At 44.5% G+C, this 19,752-nt stretch overlaps 1 protein-coding gene across 1 annotated transcript in view; it reads left to right on the forward strand.

The window, feature by feature from the left end:
• Positions 1-2,845, forward strand: part of kcnk18 (potassium channel, subfamily K, member 18) — a 51,463-nt gene extending 48,618 nt beyond the window's left edge. The window contains exon 4 of the mRNA XM_060932839.1: positions 2,025-2,845. Coding sequence (XP_060788822.1) covers positions 2,025-2,845 — 821 coding nt within the window. The remainder of the gene's footprint in view (positions 1-2,024) is intronic.
• Positions 2,846-19,752: the final 16,907 nt, after the last annotated feature.

A 19,752-nucleotide genomic window follows, 5' to 3' on the forward strand; every position in this document is an offset into this window, starting at 1 on the left:
TCTGTAGTCTGGAGGTAAGTTTTCTGATGCTTCCATTTTGTGAGTGAGTGCCACAACTTTGGATCATCACATCAAGTCCCTCTGCAGTTATCCTTGGTCAGCGGCGTGGTGGGACTGATGAGGTGAAGCTCTTACTGTAGCATCCCCAGCTGAATGATGGTCATACTCTTTAACTGATGATTCGCAGTGTTTTTTTTTTTATTTTGCAGGAACCTTGCACTCGTGAACACAACATAAGAGCTATGAAAGAGGACAAAAAATAAAAATATAAATATCTTCCTTCACAACAAGGAACATACCGTAATATAGCCCCACAATATTCACCCAAATGAAACCATGTACTTTCTAACTGCTACAATCACTGCCACACTCATAGAAACAAATAAAAACAAATAAATCTCTTGTATTAATAAACAAATCAATGAAATAACTCCTTTAATCTAAACCAGGGGTGTCCAAACTGATCCATAAAGGGCCGTGTGGCTGCAGGTTTTCATTCCAGCCATGCAGCAGCACACCTGACGTGGCTCATTCAATCAACTGAACTGTCTTCACACAGTCAAATACTTGCAGCCACACCCACCCTTGATTAAAGGGTGGGTGTGTCAGTTGATTGAATAAGCCAAATCAGGTGTGCTGCTGCATGGCTGGAATGAAAACCTGCAGCCACACGGCCCTTTATGGATCAGTTTGGACACCCCTGATCTAAACCGATAAGATGCTAATTGGCATTCCCGCTAGCCAAAACACATATTCATAAAACTGCATGAAACTACAAAAGAAACAACAATATGAGCTATAGTTTGTGTTTAAACTACAACAATTTGTAAATTATACAAAAAAATATGATCAATTCAACATATTCTTACTGTTAAATTAACAGTGGCATTTGGTTAGGAGTTTTACAGTATATTGATGTAAATTACACACTGCTTCATTGTTTTTGTATTTACAGTTTTTTTATGTCATGATTTTACATAAATTCACTGTTAATTCTACGGACATTTTTTACAGTGTAGGCATTAAACATGACATAAAAAGAAATGGCAACAAACCTTGTGCCCTTATCAGCCAGGTGCTAAATAAATAATCATTTTAATCCGTTTTCCTTCCATCAGGTAGACACACTTTTTAACTATATAAACACACTGACGGTAAACTCCAGATGCCCTTTTTTTCCCGGTAAGACGCCTTCAAAGGCAAGGCAAGGCAAGTTTATTTCTATAGCACATTTCATACACAGTGGCAGTTCAATGTGCTTTACAGAAGTAAAAGCAGAACAGTAAACAATAGAAAATAAAATTACATAAAATAAATGGGGAAGAAAAATAATAAGAATTAAACAATAGTAGAAATAAAATAATAAAATGAAGTGAAAGTTCAGTAAAAGAAAAAAAGCAGCAAAATAAAAGCAGCAAATTTAACGTCTGTTATAATTAAAGAAACAATAACTTGGCCTTAAAGAATGCTCAAAAATGAATAAATAAACATAAAAACAACACATTTTAGAAATAGTCTATTTACACTAAAGGTCATTTACAGATACTGGAAAATTATTTGTAGAAAAAAATGTAAAAAGATTAGTAATTAATGCCAACACTCGCAGAAAAAAGACTCGTCGCAAACAACTCAGGAACCAGGAAGTGCATAGCACAGAATGCGCATGCGCAACCCAATCGCCAGCTCACACCTTTTGGTGGCTTTAGAGCAACTGTGGCCGATTCTCCAAGATAAACATACCCTCAAATTTCTTGATATTTCCTGAAACTTCCTGATATTTTCTTTAAAAATAAAGTAAGGGGTTGTCACTCACACCAAATACTGATTTTGTTTTGTTCATTTCTGTCTACTGCTCTTCGTAGTATTTTATGTAGAAACATTTAATTTCATTATGTTTGAAAGCATCTTTGCTTGACAGCATTTCTTTGCATGAGCGTAAGACTTTTGCAGAGTACTGTCCATAAACATATTGTAGCTTATTTTTTCTCTCCAATTTAATAACCATCATTCTCTTTCTGTCTCAGGCTATGGAGAGATATACCCCGTGACTGTAACCGGAAGGGCAGTGTGTATCATCTATGCCATGCTGGGAATTCCGCTCATGCTGCTAGTCATTTCAGATTTTGGTGACATTCTGGCAATGGTCGTCTCCAATGGTTACCAAAAGTTACACACTTCCTACAGACGTCTTTTCTTTCAGCTGTGGAGCTTCTGCAGAAGCCGGGAACATGGCACAACAATCCACAACAGCATCTATACTTTCAGTCAGGACACAGCAGCAAGTAAACCACTGGACATCCGCAAGGTGATGCTCACTCAGTCATCTGTGAAGAAAAAGTCTGCTCAGTTTCTTAAGAATGTTGTGATCTTTAACAGCATCATTGCACGGGATAAGCTTGATCAGAACAGACCTCTGACGCGCACACACTCTTGCCCCGAGCTTAATCAGATGCCACCTGTGCCTTTGGACTTCAAGATGTGGGACTTTAGTAACATCGGCCAAGAGATGGAGAGTTTGAATGTGCCATTCATGCTGATCCTGTTTCTTGTCTTTGCTTATATACTGAGCTGGGCAATGATCCTACCACAGTGGGAGGAGGACTTAAACTCGTTTGAAGCTTTCTACTTCTGCTTCATAACGCTTACAACCATTGGCTTTGGAGATATTGTGCCCAAGCACCCCAAGTTTTTCATGCTGACCTTCTTCTTCATCATCACAGGCATGGCCATCATGAGCATGGCCTTCAAGCTGGGCCAGTCACGCATTATTGTCTGTTACCACCGCTGCATTGGCTGGCTCAGCTGCCTTGGCATGGGAAAAAAGAACAGGTTGACGGCAAGTTAAATGAGCAACATCCTGAAACTATGGAGGATCCATTTGTAAAGTAGACAGATGTGATTGGCTAAAGATTCCTTTAACCTTCATCCTACCAAGTGGGGTCCATCTGGACCCCGCACCTATATGTTTGTTTGCCATTTTAAAAATATGTGACATACTGCCTCACCGTTTTATGAATTTGTCAGAATTTATGTCTTAATTAAAACACTAAAGCACCGGAAGATCAGCTTTTTGCATTGTGAAGGTATAATTAATTTGTTACTGGGGTCCAACCGGACCCCAGAGTAAAGTTTATCTGTCTTTCATTTTATAATTGAATAGCACACTGAAAGTTAACTTCTTTTATTTCTTTTATGTTCCATAATGAAACTACCAAGGCATTCCTTCTTGGGGTCCGTGTGGACCCCACTGCTGCAATAAGCACAGGCTGCAAAACAAAAGCCCTAAATTATTTTACAATTACTTTTTTGTTTTAAATTCTGTAAGAAAAGACCTAAGTTGTAATCCAGAATGTTTTACAGCTGCATGAGCTGCAAAAATCATGTATATAATGCCAATTTTTTTTTGTGGCGCTATAATTTGCTACATGTATGCTAGTTATTGCAATATTATTGCAATGTTATTGCATTTATAATACATCATTGATATTCAGCCATAGTGGATTTTGTTCTTCAATAAAGTTATGTCTGTTTGCTGCATTGAATTGGTTCTTACTGCATTGATTTCAAGGTATTCCCTCCTGGGGTCCATACGGACCCCGCCTGGTAGTTTGTGTATGTAAAATTGGCTGGTAGGATGAAGGTTAAGTGTGTTCTTTATGCCTTGGGCCCTTTAGTGTATTGCTGTTATTAATACAAGATGTTCTGAACAAAACTTATCTGGTGATTTTGTCTTTATAAGCTTTAATTTTAAAGAAAAGTATTGGGGTCCAAACGGACCCCACATGGTAAGAGTAAGGTGTAAAATAGCATGGTAGGATGAGGGTTAAGGCTCCTTTACTTTTTACTCATCTAAATTAATGTACCAAGGTTTTTTTTGTTTTTTTGTTTGTTTGTTTGTTTTTTACTGTTTGGGCTCCCACAAGCTCCACAGGAAGTTGTAGATAAATGGGATGGATGGTGCATGAATTAGAAGTATTTATGATGCATGAGAGTGGGTTCTGTTTCAGCTTTTCACATTTCTCCCTACGGAATACTGGAGTCCAGTGGTAAGGTTCATACCAGATCTTCCAATGTGGTGAAATGGACCAAACTGGACTGGTTTGCAGTCCTGACAGTGTTTATGTCATTTTATTTGGCCACAAGCTAATTTTTCCTTTTTGTGCTCTTGCTGTTTTTGTGGTTCTGAAGTGGTGGAGCAACACCAAAAGGACTTGTGATATTCAAAATTCACCAGAGTAGAGCCAAAACTCATTTTGAATGATACGAACCTCATCTATCTTAGCATAAGCACAAAGCAGAAACAGTATTTTCCTCACCTGAAGCAAGCAATCCCTTACAACCTAGTTTTGCGGATGTACACTCTCTACATCACATCACATCACTTCAACATAAATCAAAGTCAAAAGTCCCTCCCATGCCAGGATCTGATCTTCCCTGGTAGTCTCCTGTCCCAGTACTAATCAGGCATTTAGTGCAACAGGGCGGCACTGATCTCCATTTCCATGGCCCTCGGCCCCTCGCTTATTGCATAGCTGGGGTTACAGTGAGGGGCCAAACTTCTGGTAAGAGTTTGACTCCCTATTCATATCTGTATTGCGGCGTGCCTCACCAGATGGCAGTAAGTACCATTTTGATAATGGTCTTTGGTACAATCCAACCATGGGTAGAACTTGCGATCTCCTGGTCAAGAGGCTCACAGTCTTCAACGTCAATAGCAAGTCCTAATTGAATACAACTGAATTGTTTTGTGTGAAACAATTAAAACACACTTAGTAGTGGGCACCCATTTTGATAAAATACTCTTTTTTTGCCACAGCTGCTTTTTATAATTGTATCACTCGTGCTGATGCTCACATCTTTAGCCTTATTCTTGCTCTTGCATTGTGATCATGAACAACAGTGTTTTTGACCAAACACAAACATTGTAATGTGTCCTAATTTTTTTTTTTTCATTTCCATTGTTGGGATCCTGAGAACTGTGCTTTGTTTTGTTTGTTTGTTTGTTTGTTTGTTTGTTTGTTTGCTTGTTTGTTTTTACAGCATAATAATTAAAAGAATATTAAAGATCGTGTATGAGGACTGGGCCCTTGAGCAAGTCCCTCTATGGCTACATTGCATGTTATCAGACCTGGAGGTCACTTTGCATCTGCCAAATTAATAAAAATGGTTTAGTGGTGATCAGACCTGACAGTGTGATGATTAGCGATGCAGAATGTGCACAGTTTGTCTCTCCAGAACTGAATCCATGCACTATGTGTTACAGTTTGGGAACCCATATATCCAGATACCAACATAAAGATAACAAATGTAACAAAAACCAATGGTTTGGTAGCATGAAAAAGTTGTAATCAAATAAAACAAGCTATAAAATAAACCCTCTGTAAAAAAAAATTACTGTACAGTATTATTACATATTTGCCTTTGTATTTCAAGCAAACCTACACAATAAAGTTGTGCTGTCATAACTACCATGGGTTGTACATGGTGAAATTCAGTTAAAAGTTTTTTTAAAAAATGCTTCCTCTTGTGTGCTGAAACAAATATGCAGAATTTTGAACTATATCAGTCATAGATGCTTAATTAATAATATTCCACATATACAAAGGTTAAAATTTTATTCTGTCACAGAAGCAGATCTTTCTAGGTATTTTAACAAAATCATAAAGAATTACATGGTGAATGCATGGTATAATATTGCATTTCATAAAAATACATGTGGAAAAAGAAAATGTGAAATTTGAAATGGGAGATTTGGTTCACCCAGAGCATGATAAACACCTCAACAGTGAAATACAGTAGCTTTGAATATTCTACAGTTCTGTGTAAAAGTCTTAGTCACATGTAAAGAACTGTTCTAGACCAAAAATGCCTTAAAAATAATGAAATGAAATGTTTTAACATTAAAAAATACTATAAACAGTAATCAGTGAGCCATAATCAATGAAATAAAGTCAGTATTTGATGTGAGACGAACCTTTGCTTTAAAAATAAATCCGTCTCAGGTCCAGTGAGGTCAGTTTTATGTGGAAATGATCTGTAGGTTTTCCTGAGCATCTTACAGAACCAATGCTTTCTTTATGCTTTCTTTTTTAATCTGAAAAGTGTCTCTTATGGAATATGCTGCTCAGATACAAACGTTTTTTTTTTCTGTAATATTTAATTTTGGGCTGGAAAATGAACGTTTGGACTCTAAAATGTTTTTGTACTGACTCGATAATGTAGAAATCATAAAATAGACATCTATAACAAAGACTTTGCACAATACTCTATATGCTTTAGTGAGTGAGGACCATGATGTGATATTAATATTACAAGAGCCATCTTAGGTTTTGTCATGTTCAGTTTGTCCTTTTTGGGGATAGTTTGGGTTGGGAGATTTAAGTAATGTCATTTATTAACATGCTCATAGTTCCAAGATGAGGATAAAGTATCGTGGGCTAAGATCTGATGTGAAATTACTCAGAGTTTCTGTATAATGTATGGTATTCTCGAAAGTGTGTTTGATTAGATTAGATTAGATTAGATTAGATTAGATTAGATTAGATTAGATTAGATTAGATTAGATTAGATAAAACTTTATTGATCCCTTTGGGAGGGTTCCCTCAGGGAAATTAAGATTCCAGCAGCATCATTACAGATAAACAGAGAAAAGAAATAGAGAAAACTTCTAGATAAATTAAGTATTTACATATACAAATATAAAAAGAATAAGATATGGGGAAGAGAGGAAGGGGGAGGGGGGAAAGGGGGGAAGAAGTGGGGTTAGGGTAAGTGTGTGTGGGGGGGGGAGCAGGAGAGATATTGCACTTTATATTGCACATTATATTGCACATTGTCCGGTGTTGCTTATTGTCAGGCTCGGCTACTGCTCCTTCCCGTCCTCTGTCCTCCTGTTCCCCCTCCTCCCCCCCAGAGAGGAGTTGTACAGTCTGATGGCGTGAGGGACAAAGGAGTTTTTGAGTCTGTTCGTCCTGCACTTGGGAAGGAGCATTCTGTCACTGAACAGGCTCCTCTGGTTGCTGATGACGGTGTGCAGAGGGTGACTGGCATCGTCCATGATGTTCAATAGTTTGTCCATAGTCCTCTTCTCTGCCACCGTCACCAGAGAGTCCAGCTTCATGCCGACCACAGAGCCGGCCCGTCTGATCAGTTTGTCCAGCCTGGATGTGTCCTTCTTGGATGTGCTGCCCCCCCAGCACACCACGGTGTAAAACAGGACACTGGCGACCACAGACTGATAGAACATCCACAGGAGTTTCCTGCAGATGTTAAAGGACCGCAGCCTCCTAAGGAAGTATAGCCTGCTCTGTCCCTTCCTGTATAAGTGATTCCTGTATAAGTGATGTGGGTTGTTCTTTTCCTTCAAACAGCTTATTTTCTCTAAATCACATGATCCAAGTGAAAATGAAAAGTATTCTGTTATTGTTTCACTGGCATCAGAGTGTGTGAGTGTGTGTGTGATCTGTTTCGACCTCGCTCTGACCGTCACTACGGTCTAAAAAAGGAACGATCACCTTCGTTCTGCCTATCACCGAGACCATATGTCAACAAAGTCATGTCCATGACCTCTGGAAGCAGAACGACTCACGTTATAAATAGCAGAGATTGCTCCCGGTTCAGTCTCTCACCTTGATTGCCTCGTACGAGACCGTAAGTAAGAGACCCGTAAGGTAAGAAATCCAGATTTCTTTGCTTCATATTCCACTAATTCGTTACCTGCGTGGTACGGGTGCCTTGTGTCCCTGAGGATTGTTGTGGTTTGTGTATTTCTGAGCTACGTGCTTAGCTTAATTTGCCGGTAGGCTGTAAGCTTGTTTTTTCAGGTATTCTTTTTGTTTGACGTTATATGCGCTAGATTTACGGGTAATCTGAGTTTGTTACCACTGTGTGCCTATACCGCTGTTCGCAGCCATGGGCTTAGTGCGAGCCCACTAAGTGCATTCACGCACTGGTGTGGGCCACCGTAATACCTATAATCTGTGTTTTTTACTGCTGTTGTCGCAGCCGGAAATCGTGTGAGCCTGTCAGACTGCTGTTACAGGCCACCTAGCGCTATATTTGTTTGAATTGCCCTATATTGCCACGGTAAGTGGATTTGTTATTTGAGTTTCATACTGTGTTTTGGTGTGTTGGCAGTGTTCCCGTGCCACACCCTATACCCCTGTCTGCAGCTGGTGGGGCTAGTGTGTGCCTGCTAAGTGCATTCATGCACTGGTGCGGGCCATCATAATACTGTGTGCTGTGTTTTTCCTGTTTCCATCAGGTGCATCCAGATGCAGGCCACGACAGTGCTCCTCGGCAATGCCCTTCTCTGCTACGCCCTATACCCCTGTTTGCAGCTGGTGGGGCTAGTGTACGCCCGCTAAGTACATTTGTGCACTGGTGCGGGCCACCACCGTGACCCTGTGGCATACTCTATACCACTGTTCGCAGCTGGTGGGGCTAGTGTGCGCCCGCTAAGTGCATTCGTGCGCTGGTGTGGGCCATCATAATACTGTGGGCTGTGCTTTTCCTATTTTCATCAGGTGCATTCAGGTGCAGGCTGTGACAGTGCTCCTCTGTGACGCCCTCCTCTGCCATGCCCTATACCCCTGTTCGCAGCTGGTCGGGCTAGTGTGTGCCCTCTAAGTGCGTTCGCGCGCTGGTGCGGGCCACCCTTGTGATCCTGTGGCATACCCTATACCGCTGTTCGCAGCCGGTGGGGCTAGTGTGCACCTGCTAAGTGCGTTCACGCGCTGGTGCGGGCCACCATAATACCTTGGTGGACTACTCGAGGAGGACTCCAGACTTCAGACCGCCTAGGCCTCTGTGTGGCTACGATGGCTTCCCACTACTGCAGGATTTGCAGGGCCTTAATGAGTTCCAGAGATGGGCACAGGGAGTGTCCAATGTGCCTCGGAGCTGCCCACGTGCTGAAGGATGTGGACAACCCCTGCAGCGCGGCCTGCGACCTCTCCAGGGGGGAAAGACAGCGCCGGGCCATCCAGGTGGGCGGCCATGTGCGCGAGAGCCGGAGAGAGAGGCGACGCTCCCCCGACCAGCCGTCCCTCTCCAGTAAGCACAAACGCAAGCATTCACGTGACCAGCAGTGGGAGTCCCCCCACAGACCTGCCCAAGGAGAGGTGCCCAGACCTGCTAAGTGCCCTGTCTCAGCTACGGTGACGGAGAGTGGTAACACCTTTAGGACCCCCTTGAAAATGAGATGCCACATCTCAAGGGGTTATCCTCAAAATAAATAAATAAAAAATAAAAATAACACAGAGTCGCTCCAGATCCTCTTGGTTCTCCAGGCTCTGTCACAAAGGATGGACAGGCTGGAAGGTCACCAGGGCTCATCATCTACTTCCCTGCCCCCGGGCCAGGGGGGTACCCTCTCATCCAGGCCTGAGAGCTATGGTGAGGAGGATGGGTGGGGCGATGTGGATGTGCTATCCCTCTACGCTCCTCACACAGCGACGGACAATACAACAGGTAGGGACGGCCTCGGGGGAGACCTGCATTCTGGCTCTGCAGAGCCGGCTGACGGCTCCATGGGGACAGAAGAGGCCCCTGTCAGCTCCCTGGTGTCACACGTGCTGAGCGCTGCCAAGGTCCTGGGCCTTCAGGCACCTGCACCTGCCCCGGCTCCTTTGGGAGGAGTTTGGGAAGGCATCTCTCGTGCTACCCCACCACCTCCTATACCTGTGGCGGATGATTATGCAGCAATGCTCAAGTCAACATGGGGTAAGTCGTCGCAATGCCCCCGGTTTCATGAAGGCTGCCACCAGCTGGCAACAGCTGGTTACCCGGTTGAGACTGGACTGGGGGACATGCCACCAGTTGAGCCATCAATGGCCGCATTGACATCCCTGGGCCTTGCCTGCGTATCCCCAATCCACGTTGCCCTCGCAAGGAGTGCGCCAAGATGGACCGCCTGGCCACTCGCTCTTTTAATGCATCAGCACGAGTGGCCCAAATGGGTAACGCTCTAGCCATCACCCTGGTGGCTCTACGGAAGACACTGAACCCAGACGATCAGGATGCCAGGGCCCTGGTGGACGCAGATATTTCTTCCCACTCCCAGCTGACACAAGACGTAGGTGACGCTATGGCCTCTGCGGTGCTGTGCCGCAGACAGGTTTGGCTGGCGCAAACCTCCCTGCTGGAAGCCATCAAGCAGGAGCTGCTGAGCCTCCCCGTGGCGCCTGGGCACGTCTTTCACCCAGGATCCCAGGAGGTGCTTGATCGCGCTGAGCGCACTGTGGCATCTAGGGAAGCTGTCCAGCATGTGTGTCATAAGTCAGCTTCAACTGCTAGCCGGGCGCCTATGGGTAGGTATAGGCTGCGGCAGCCCACCCGGCCTCCGCTGGCGGGCAACTACGCGGTGGCCCCACGGGACTGGCGATTTCGTGCACCTGACCGAAGTACAGCCCCAAATCCCCGACCCAGGGGAAGAAGAGGACTGCAGCGGGGCACAGGCAGGGGTGCAGGCCATGGCAGCGGTCCTGCATAGGAATCTTGGGTCGCCCGTCAATTGTCCTTCCCAGCTGTCGTGGACCTCCTGGGAGGGGATTGCGCCAGACCCTTGGGTCATGGCTACGGTGGCTCACAGCTACTGATTGCAATTTCGACGGCGACCTCCTACGTTTTCAGGGGTCAGGGCAACAGCCGTAAAGGACCCGGCTTTGATGTCTGTACTCATCAAGGAGGTTCAAGAGTTACTTCTAAAAGAGTCATCTCAGAAGTACCGCCCAGTGCACAGCTCACTGGGTTCTACTCCAAGTATTTTATTGTTCCCAAAAAAAGACGGTGGTCATCAGCCTGTTCTCGACCTGAGGCCCTTGAACCGATATCTCAAGGTGCTGCCTTTCAAGATGGTCCACACAAGAGTGGTGATGCAGTCCATCCGGCAGGGGGAGTGGTTCACATCTCTGGACCTAAAGGATGCATATTTCCATGCCCCAATCTGCCCAGAACACAGGCCCTTCCTGTGCTTTGCCTTCCAGGGCAGGGTGTTCCAGTTCCAGGTCCTTCCTTCTGGCCTTTCCCTGGCCCCAAGGGTTTTTACTTGCATGGTGTCAGCCGCACTGTCCCCCCTCCAGGCTTGAGGTCTGAAAATCCTACCCTACCTGGACAATTGGCTCATCTGCACCCCCTCCCGAGAGCAGGTAGTGCGTGACACAGACACAGTTCTGGCCCACATCCAATCCTTGGGCTTCACTGTCAACCACAAGAAGAGCAACCTGCAACCCCGCCAACAGGTGGAATTCCTTGGCATCTTCCTCAACTCAGTCGGCATGAAGGCGTCTCTCACTCCACGGAGAGTGGACAGCTTGATAGAAATGCTGAAGTATTTCCACTTGGGCAGTCTTTTACAGCTCACAGAGTCCAGAAGCTGCTGGGTTTGATGGCCGCGGCAGCAGCAGTAATTCCTCTTGGCCTGCTGAGGGCACGCCCCCTGCAGTGCTGGTTCAATGGTTTCCATCTCTATCCGAAAGACGACAGGCAGGTGAGGCTGCGTGTGTCTCGGGCTTGCATCCAAGCTCTACGTCCTTGGAGGGACCAGGAGTTCCTGCTCTGAGGTGTCCCACTGGGGGGCCTTCCCCACAGGAGACAGGTCATCTTGACAGACGTGTCCCTGACAGGCTGGGGAGCTGTCTGGGAAGGACGGTCGGTGAGGGGCATGTGGCAACCCCCGTGGATGTTGGAGCACATAAACGTCCTCAAACTGAAGGCCATCCATCTCGCTCTTCGAAGATTCCTGCCAATGTTGTAATACCAACATGTTCTTGTGAGAACAGACAGCACCTTGGCGGTGTATCATGTGAATCACCAAGGGGGCACGAGGTCCTGGCAGTGCCTCCAGGTGGCGGAGGAGTTGCTGACATGGGCATGGCCACGACTCTCTTCACTGAGGGCAGTGCACATCCCGAGTGTGGAGAACAGAGTGGCCGACATTCTCTCCAGGATGGGGCCACTCCCGGGAGAATGGAGACTGAACATGGACATCATCAGCCAGATCTGGATGCGGTACGGTGTTGCACAAGTAGATCTCTTTGCGTCAGCAGAGACAACACACTGCCCGGAATGGTAGTCCCTCATGGGGCAGGGGGGCAGTCTGGGCCTGGATGCTCTGTCACAAGAATGGCCAACAAGCTTGTTGTACGCTTTTCCTCCACTCCCTCTCATAGCTCAGGTCCTCCGGAGGATCAGAGAGGGCCAACACTCAGTCCTGCTGGTTGCTCCACGGTGGCCATCGGGGCCTTGACTCCCGGACCTGCTCCGGCTGCTGCAGGGTCAGCCATGGCAGTTACCATACAGAGCGGATCTTCTGTCACAGGCGGACGGGCGGATCTGGTATCTGAACCCAGGTGCCCTACGTCTATGGGTTTAGCCCCTGCAGAGTCCATCACTGAGTGGCTAGACGAGTCTGTTCAAGAGACACTTGATAATGCCAGGGCTCCATCTACTAGAGCTTGCTATGCACTCAGATGGAGGATCTTTTCAGATTGGTGTGCCGGCATGGGTCTTGAGCCAGCAGTTTGCCCTGTGCCACATGTTTTACACTTATTGCAATCCCATTTGGATCAAGGCAAGGCAGTCAGTACAATAAAGGTCTATGCTTCGGCCATTTCAGCCTTTCACCAGGGCGCAGACAACAGACCCCTGAGTAGGCATCCTTTGATTGGCCAGTTCTTGAAGGGAGCCCACCGGTTGCGTCCAGGTCGCACCTTGCGGGCGCTGAACTGGGATCTGCCCACAGTCTTAACATCACTCACTGAAGGTCCGTATGAGCCTATTTCAGATGCAGATTTGCGATCTTTGTCCCTTAAGACTGCTTTTCTCTTGGCACTCTGTTCAGCAAAGCGGGTCGGAGAGCTGTGTGCTCTCTCCATTAGGTGACAACTGTCTAAGCTGGCAGGCAGGAGGCACTGGCGTGTCACTTTGGCCAAATCCAGCTTTTCTGCCAAAGGTTCTTAATCAGCAGTCCATCAACCAGGTTCTGGAGGTGTCCCAATTCCAGCCTTCCTCTGCCTTGCAGGCAGAGCAGGACAAGTTGCTCACTTTGTGCCCAGTCAGGGCCTTGAGGGCTTATCTGGCCCATACACAGTCCTTGAGGAGAATGCACTCTCAACTTTTTGTCTGTTATGGGGTGGTGAAGCACGGGCTGCCGCTTTCCAAACAGAGGCTGTCTCATTGGCTGGTGGAGGTTATCTCCCATGCTTACAGGGCTCAGGGGATACCGGTCCCTTCGGATATGAGGGCTCACTCTACCAGAAGTGTAGCTACGTCTTGGGCTGCCCTTAGGGGTGTGGCAGCAGGCGATATCTGTGCAGTGGCTTCATGGGCTACGCCATGCACTTTTACCAGATTTTACAGGGTGGACGTAACTCACCCAGCTCTGGTTGGCAACGACGCCCTCATGTCCATGACCGAGCGAGGTTCTAATGATTAATTCTGGGTTCCTCGCGACTCTCTTGGTATGTGTCATCCCTTTTTTAGACCATAGTGATGGTCAGAGCAAGGTTGAAACAGATCATAAGTTACGAAGGTAACTATGGATCTGTGAGACCAAGGGATGATCATCACTATCCTTGTCGCTCGGACCATCCTGAGGCGCTCAAGGTAGGAGACTGAACCGGGAGCAATCTCTACTATTTATAACGCGAGTCGTTCTGCTTCCGGAGGTCATGGACATGACTTTGTTGACACACAGTATGGTCTCGGTGATAGGCAGAACGAAGGTGATCATTCCTTTTTTAGACCATAGTGATGGTCATCCCTCGGTCTCACAGATCCATAGTTACCTTCGTAACTTACGTTCTGCTTCTTGTGACCAAACAATTTCTATGCATTTATCCAACTGAGATAGCTACTAGTGAATGAATGCTATCAATGTAATTATCAAAAAGACAATTAGATACAAGCTCTTTTTGTTTGTTTTCAGATGTTTAGAGCGCACCAAAGGAGGCTCAACATTTCCCTTTATTATACCTTTCATGTCTGTGTTCTCAGAAATGCTTAACGAGTTGAAGAAGTCTATGATGTACAACAGGAGTTCCCAAATTTTCCATGCAAATGACACCAAACATTAAGAATTATTTATTTTATTTTATTTGTCACATAGAGACAGGGGAAGAATACAGGGTAAGAATACAAGGGGTTCTTTCAACCCCTTTGGCATAGATTTTTACACCGGATGCCCTTCCTGACACAACCTCCCCCCAGTCTATTTGGGCTTGGGACTGGCACTAAGTACACACTGGCTTGTGTAACCCCAGTGGCTGGGTATTTTACCTAACCCGCATGTCTTTGGACTATGGGGGAAACCGGAGCACCCGGAGGAAACCCACACAGACACGGAGAGAACATGCAAACTCCACACAGAAAGGCCCCTGTCAGCTATGGGGTTTGAACCTGGAACCTTTTTGCTGTGAGGCGACAGAGTTAACCACTACACCACCATGCTGCCCAAAGGAAAAAACACCATACCTACTGTGAAACATGGAGGAGGCTTGCTTATGATTTGGGGCTGCTTTGGGCTGCGTCTGGCAGGCAGTGCCCTGAATCTGTGCAGGACACAATGAAATCTCAAGACCTGCGACCCCGGGCCTTGACCATGCTACTTTTTTTTTATTGTATACTTGTAAACTCAGATTGAATGTTTAAATGTTTTGGCATATTTTCAGTTCATTTTCTTGATCTTTTCTCTTCTCTTTTCTTCTTGTTCCACTGAGTCACAGTCACCTGATGTAGTCCGGAAAGTGGATGTAGGAGGAGAGAGAACTTGGTCCATTTTTACTGTTAAACTCCTACACTATTAGAGCAGGTCACAATAATAAAAACTGTAAAATAGAATAAATGAAGTTTTCACTTATATGTGGCTTGTTTAATGTAACTCTCAGTAATATTTCCAAATAGTATCAGACAAAATCTGTTCTTATATAAATAGTGATATTTGTAATATTAATGTCGTAATATTAATTTTGTGGAATAACTGTTAAATATATTAAAAATAACAATTATAAATCATGCCTAATTTCACAAAAAAAACCCAGTATATATTTCCTTACATGATTCTTCACCTGTTTGTGGTTTTTTACTAATGCTAGGCATCAAACCATCACCACTACCAAATAAATTATTTCTCACAATTTTCCACAATTTTATTTTTTGTTTTGTCTTCACATGAACATGAAAATAGAACATAAATACACAGCAAAATCCCCAGTGTTGAATTAACACCCAGAGTGTTTATATAGGTCCAACTGGACACAAATTAACTCTGAAAGTGTTAATTCAACACTGAGGAATTTGCTGTGTAAGGAGTCTATAGTAATTTGAATATTCCAAAGAAGACATTACTTGTGGATGGAGCTAAGGCAAGATCAGAGGCGAGCACATCAATTTCCTCATGACTGGGATGGATCCTTATCTACACACAGATTTCTAAATCTGATTTGTGCTAAGCTTTGTGCTGTATTAATGACAACCAGTTACGGTAAGTTGGTCTTGCTGGAGTCCCTACTTGCACTCAGCACACAATGTATACTGTTCTTAACCATTAGGTGACAATAGGTATACCAAACAATGTGTGTTTTCTCTCTCTCTCTCTCTCTCTCTCTCTCTCTCTCTCTTTCTTTGTTGAGTTACATGTCGATCCTGAGACACCAGTAAGATGCTGAACCTCTTCTGCTCCTCAGACCTGCCTGAACCATCCTGATGCCCTACTTCTGTCTGAAGTCTCATCTCCTCACTCCTGTGGAGGATGGCCCCATATGGACAGTCTAAAGACACACTTGGAAGATGGTTCTGGACACTTACAGTTTTGCTACGATGGCTGAAGATGACAATCCCCATGATAACTTTACACTCAAGTTTCCATCAATGAACAGTTTATAACTTCAACAAAACAGACTTCCTGTTAAACTATAATGAATTTCCTGGTTACACAGTTGTACTTTGTGACTCTATAGGACACAGTTATAGAAGTGAGTTATTTATAATCACACCATCTGTTATCACCCAAATGAGGATGGTTAGAGTCTGGTTCCTCTTGAGGTTTCTTCCTCGTGTCGTCTGAGGGAGTTTTTCCTTCAACACTGTCACCTCAGACTTGTTCATCAGGGTTAAATAAATATATTAGGGATGAAATTAGCTCATATGTGTAAAGTCTTTAATTTTCTGTAAAGCTGCTTTGCAACAAGGTCTGCTGTTAAAAGCACTATACAAATACACTTGACTTGACTTGACAACCAGATAAGTCAGCTCAGTTAAAAAAAAACCTTTATTCCCAGCACATGTTGTCAGTGCCTTGCTTGCCAGGTTGCATGTTTGATTTCCTGTAAGCACAGGATACGCCTAGTAGTGTTCAAGAGTGAAAAAGCACCATAAACCACAAATGTAAAGAAAAGAATACATAACTTAGGTAAGCTTTTTATAACCAACCGCTGAGAGATTTGCAAAATGAGCATTATCTTTGGAGCCAGTATAGAGCTTGCAAAACAGAAACAGAAACAAAATCACATCCTGTTTTTCACTCTTGATCAGGTCAGAGTGTACAACACATTTTAGTGTTGAATCAAAGCAGTTTTATACATGGGGCTCCAGGGGAGGGGGATTTACCTCATACTGCAGCAAATGCAGATAGAAAACAATAACAAATGGCTTGTATTCTATGTGATGCTATGCAATATTAGTTACACATTCATTGATTCATTAACAATTATTCACTGAAGGTGAAGTGAATATTGGTGAATAATAACTGAGAGGAGGTTGAGTTTATTATTCACTAATATTCACTGAACCTGAGATGGATAATTGTTTGATTAATATAAAATCTTCTTCTTCTTCTTCTTCTTTTGGCTGCTCCTGTTTAGGGGTCGCCACAGCGGATCTTTCGTCTCCATTGCTCCCTTTCTTCCGCATCCTTCTCTACCACACCTGCCACTTTCATGTCCTCTCTCACCACATCCATTTATCTCCTCTTTGGTCTTCCTCGTTTTCGTTTGCCTGGCAGCTCCATCCTCAACATTCTCCTTCCCACATGCTCTGCATCTCTTCTCAGGATGTGCCCGTACCATCTCAGTCTCATCTCTCTTAGCTTCATTCCCAAACTCTCGACATGTGCTGTCCCTCTGATGTGCTCGTTCCTTATCCTGTCCAATCTTGTCCCTCCCATCGCAAACCTTAACATCCTCAACTCCGCCACCTCCAACTTTGCCTCCTGTCTCTTCGTTAAGGGTACGGTCTCCAATCCATACATCACAGCTGGTCTCACTACTGTCTTATACATCTTACCTTTCACTTCTGCTGGGACTTTCCTATCACAAATGACTCCCGAAATCCTTCTCCAACTGCTCCACCCTGCCTGCACTCTCTTTCTCACCTCACTATCGCAGCCCCCATTTTCCTGCACAGTTGACCCCAGGGACTTGAATTCACCAACTTTCTTTACGTCTACTCCTTGCATCTTCACTACACTCTCATCCCCATTCTCATTGATGCACATGTATTCTGTTTTGCTACTGCTCACCTACATTCCTCTTCATTCCAATGCATCCCTCCATTTCTCCAAACCCAACTCAACTTCCTTTCTACTTTCATCACATATCACAATGTCATCTGCAAACATCATGTTCCATGGTGACTCTTGCCTCACTTCGTCTGTCAAGCTATCCATCACTCTGGCAAACAAGAAAGGACTCAAAGCAGATCCTTGATGGAGTCCCACCTTCACCTTGAACCATTCAGTCGTTCCAACTGCACACCTCACTGCTGTTTCACTGTTCTCATACATGTCCTGCACCACTCTAATATACTTCTCATTCACTCCACTCTTTCTCATACAATACCATAACTCATCTCTCGGCACTCTACCGTATGCCTTCTCCAGGTCTACAAACACACAATGTAGCTTTCTCTGGCCTTCCCTGTACTTCTCCATTAACATTCTTAAAGCAAAAATTGCATCCGACGTGCTCTTCCTTGGCATAAACCCGTACTGCTGTTCACAGATTGCTACCTCTCTTCTCAATCTCGCCTCCAGTACCCTTTCCCATAACTTCATGGTGTGGATCATCAATTTTTTCCATCTGTAATTACTGCAGCTCTGTACATCTCCCTTATTCTTGTATATTGGGACGAGCACACTCTTTCTCCATTCATTTGGCATTTTCTCATCCTCTAGGATCTTATTAAACAATCTCGTTAGGAACTCCACAGCCGTCTCACCCAAACATCTCCAACCCTCAATCGGGATACCATCTGGTCCGACTGCTTTCCCAGTCTTCATTCTTTTCATGGCTGCCCTCACCTCATCCTTACTAACCAACTCTGCTTCCTGATTTGCTGTCTCCAACGAATCTGATCTTTTCTCTCTTGGATTCTCCTCATTTAATAAATCCTCAAAGTACTCTTTCCACCTTCTTAATACACTCTCTTTGTCAGCACATTTCCATTTACATCTTCCATCACTCTTACCTGCTGTATCTCCCTCGCTTCCCTGTTTCTCTGCCTAGCTAGTCTGTACACGTCTTTCTCTCCTTCTTTGGTCTCCAGTCTTTCGTACAACCCCTGGTATGCATCTGCTTTCACCTTCGCTACAGCTCTTTTTGCCTTCTGTCTCGTCTCTCTGTATAACCGCCTGCTTTCCTCGTCTCTCTGCTCATCCCAATTCTTCTTTGCTAGCCTCTTCTCTTTTATAATTTCCTGCACTTCTTTGTTCCACCACCATGTCTCCTTGTCTTCCTTCCTCCTTCCCGATGACCACCCTAGCACCTTCCTTGCTGCCTCGCTTACTAGTACAGCAGTAGTATCCCAATCTTCTGGCTTTGATTAATAAAAAATAATTTTAAAAAATTGTATTTAAAAAATAAATTATTTTAAACTATTATATTTTGTAATACAGTAGCCACTCTTACAAGCAAGTCATCACGCTTCCAGATAGTTTTTTTTTTTCTTTAATGTGATAAAAGGCTTGTCAGGATGTGCAATGCCACTAAACAATTTGGGTGCAAATAGTTTCTGTTTTTGTCCTGGGTATAAATACCTGCTGTTGGTATAGATCACTACGTTCAGACTGCAACCTGAAACGACCCATATCCGATTTGTTGTGAAATCCGATTTTTTTGTTAGGCCGTTCACATTACCAATTATATGAGACTTGTATGCGATCTCCAATATGAACGGAAAATGACCCAAAAGTGTCCCACATGCGCAAATTGACACGTAATAAGCACATCTACGTAATACGTAAACAAAAAAAAGCGCACTCTTCAAGTTTGTAAGTAAAGCATGGAGATGAGGCGAGACCTGGCGATGTGGTTTTTGTGGCGGCGGCGGAACTCACACAATAATCTGATTAATGTGGGCAGCAGACTAATGAGACGTAAGGTGTCAAATTACTGGAAATTTCCAGAACAATCTTATAATCTTGTAATACAGGATGGTTTAAGTTATAAATCAGTTATAGAAACTGTTTTATTTAATCAAATCAAATCAAATCAAGTTTATTTGTACAGCGCTTTTAACAATAAACATTGTCGCAAAGCAGCTTTACAGAATTTGAACGACTTAAAACATGAGCTAATTTTATCCCTAATCTATCCCCAATGAGCAAGCCTGTGGCGACGGTGGCAAGGAAAAACTCCCTCAGAGCACCACCTGGACAGCCAGCAGTTCAGCGACCATAACCTGCTGTAAGCTACATCGCCACGCCGCATTGGGATGGGGCCAGAGCATACTACAGCATCGGACATCGCCTTCGCTAAT

Source organism: Neoarius graeffei, chromosome 11, assembly GCF_027579695.1.
Source record: "Neoarius graeffei isolate fNeoGra1 chromosome 11, fNeoGra1.pri, whole genome shotgun sequence".
NCBI classification, from domain to species: domain Eukaryota; kingdom Metazoa; phylum Chordata; class Actinopteri; order Siluriformes; family Ariidae; genus Neoarius; species Neoarius graeffei.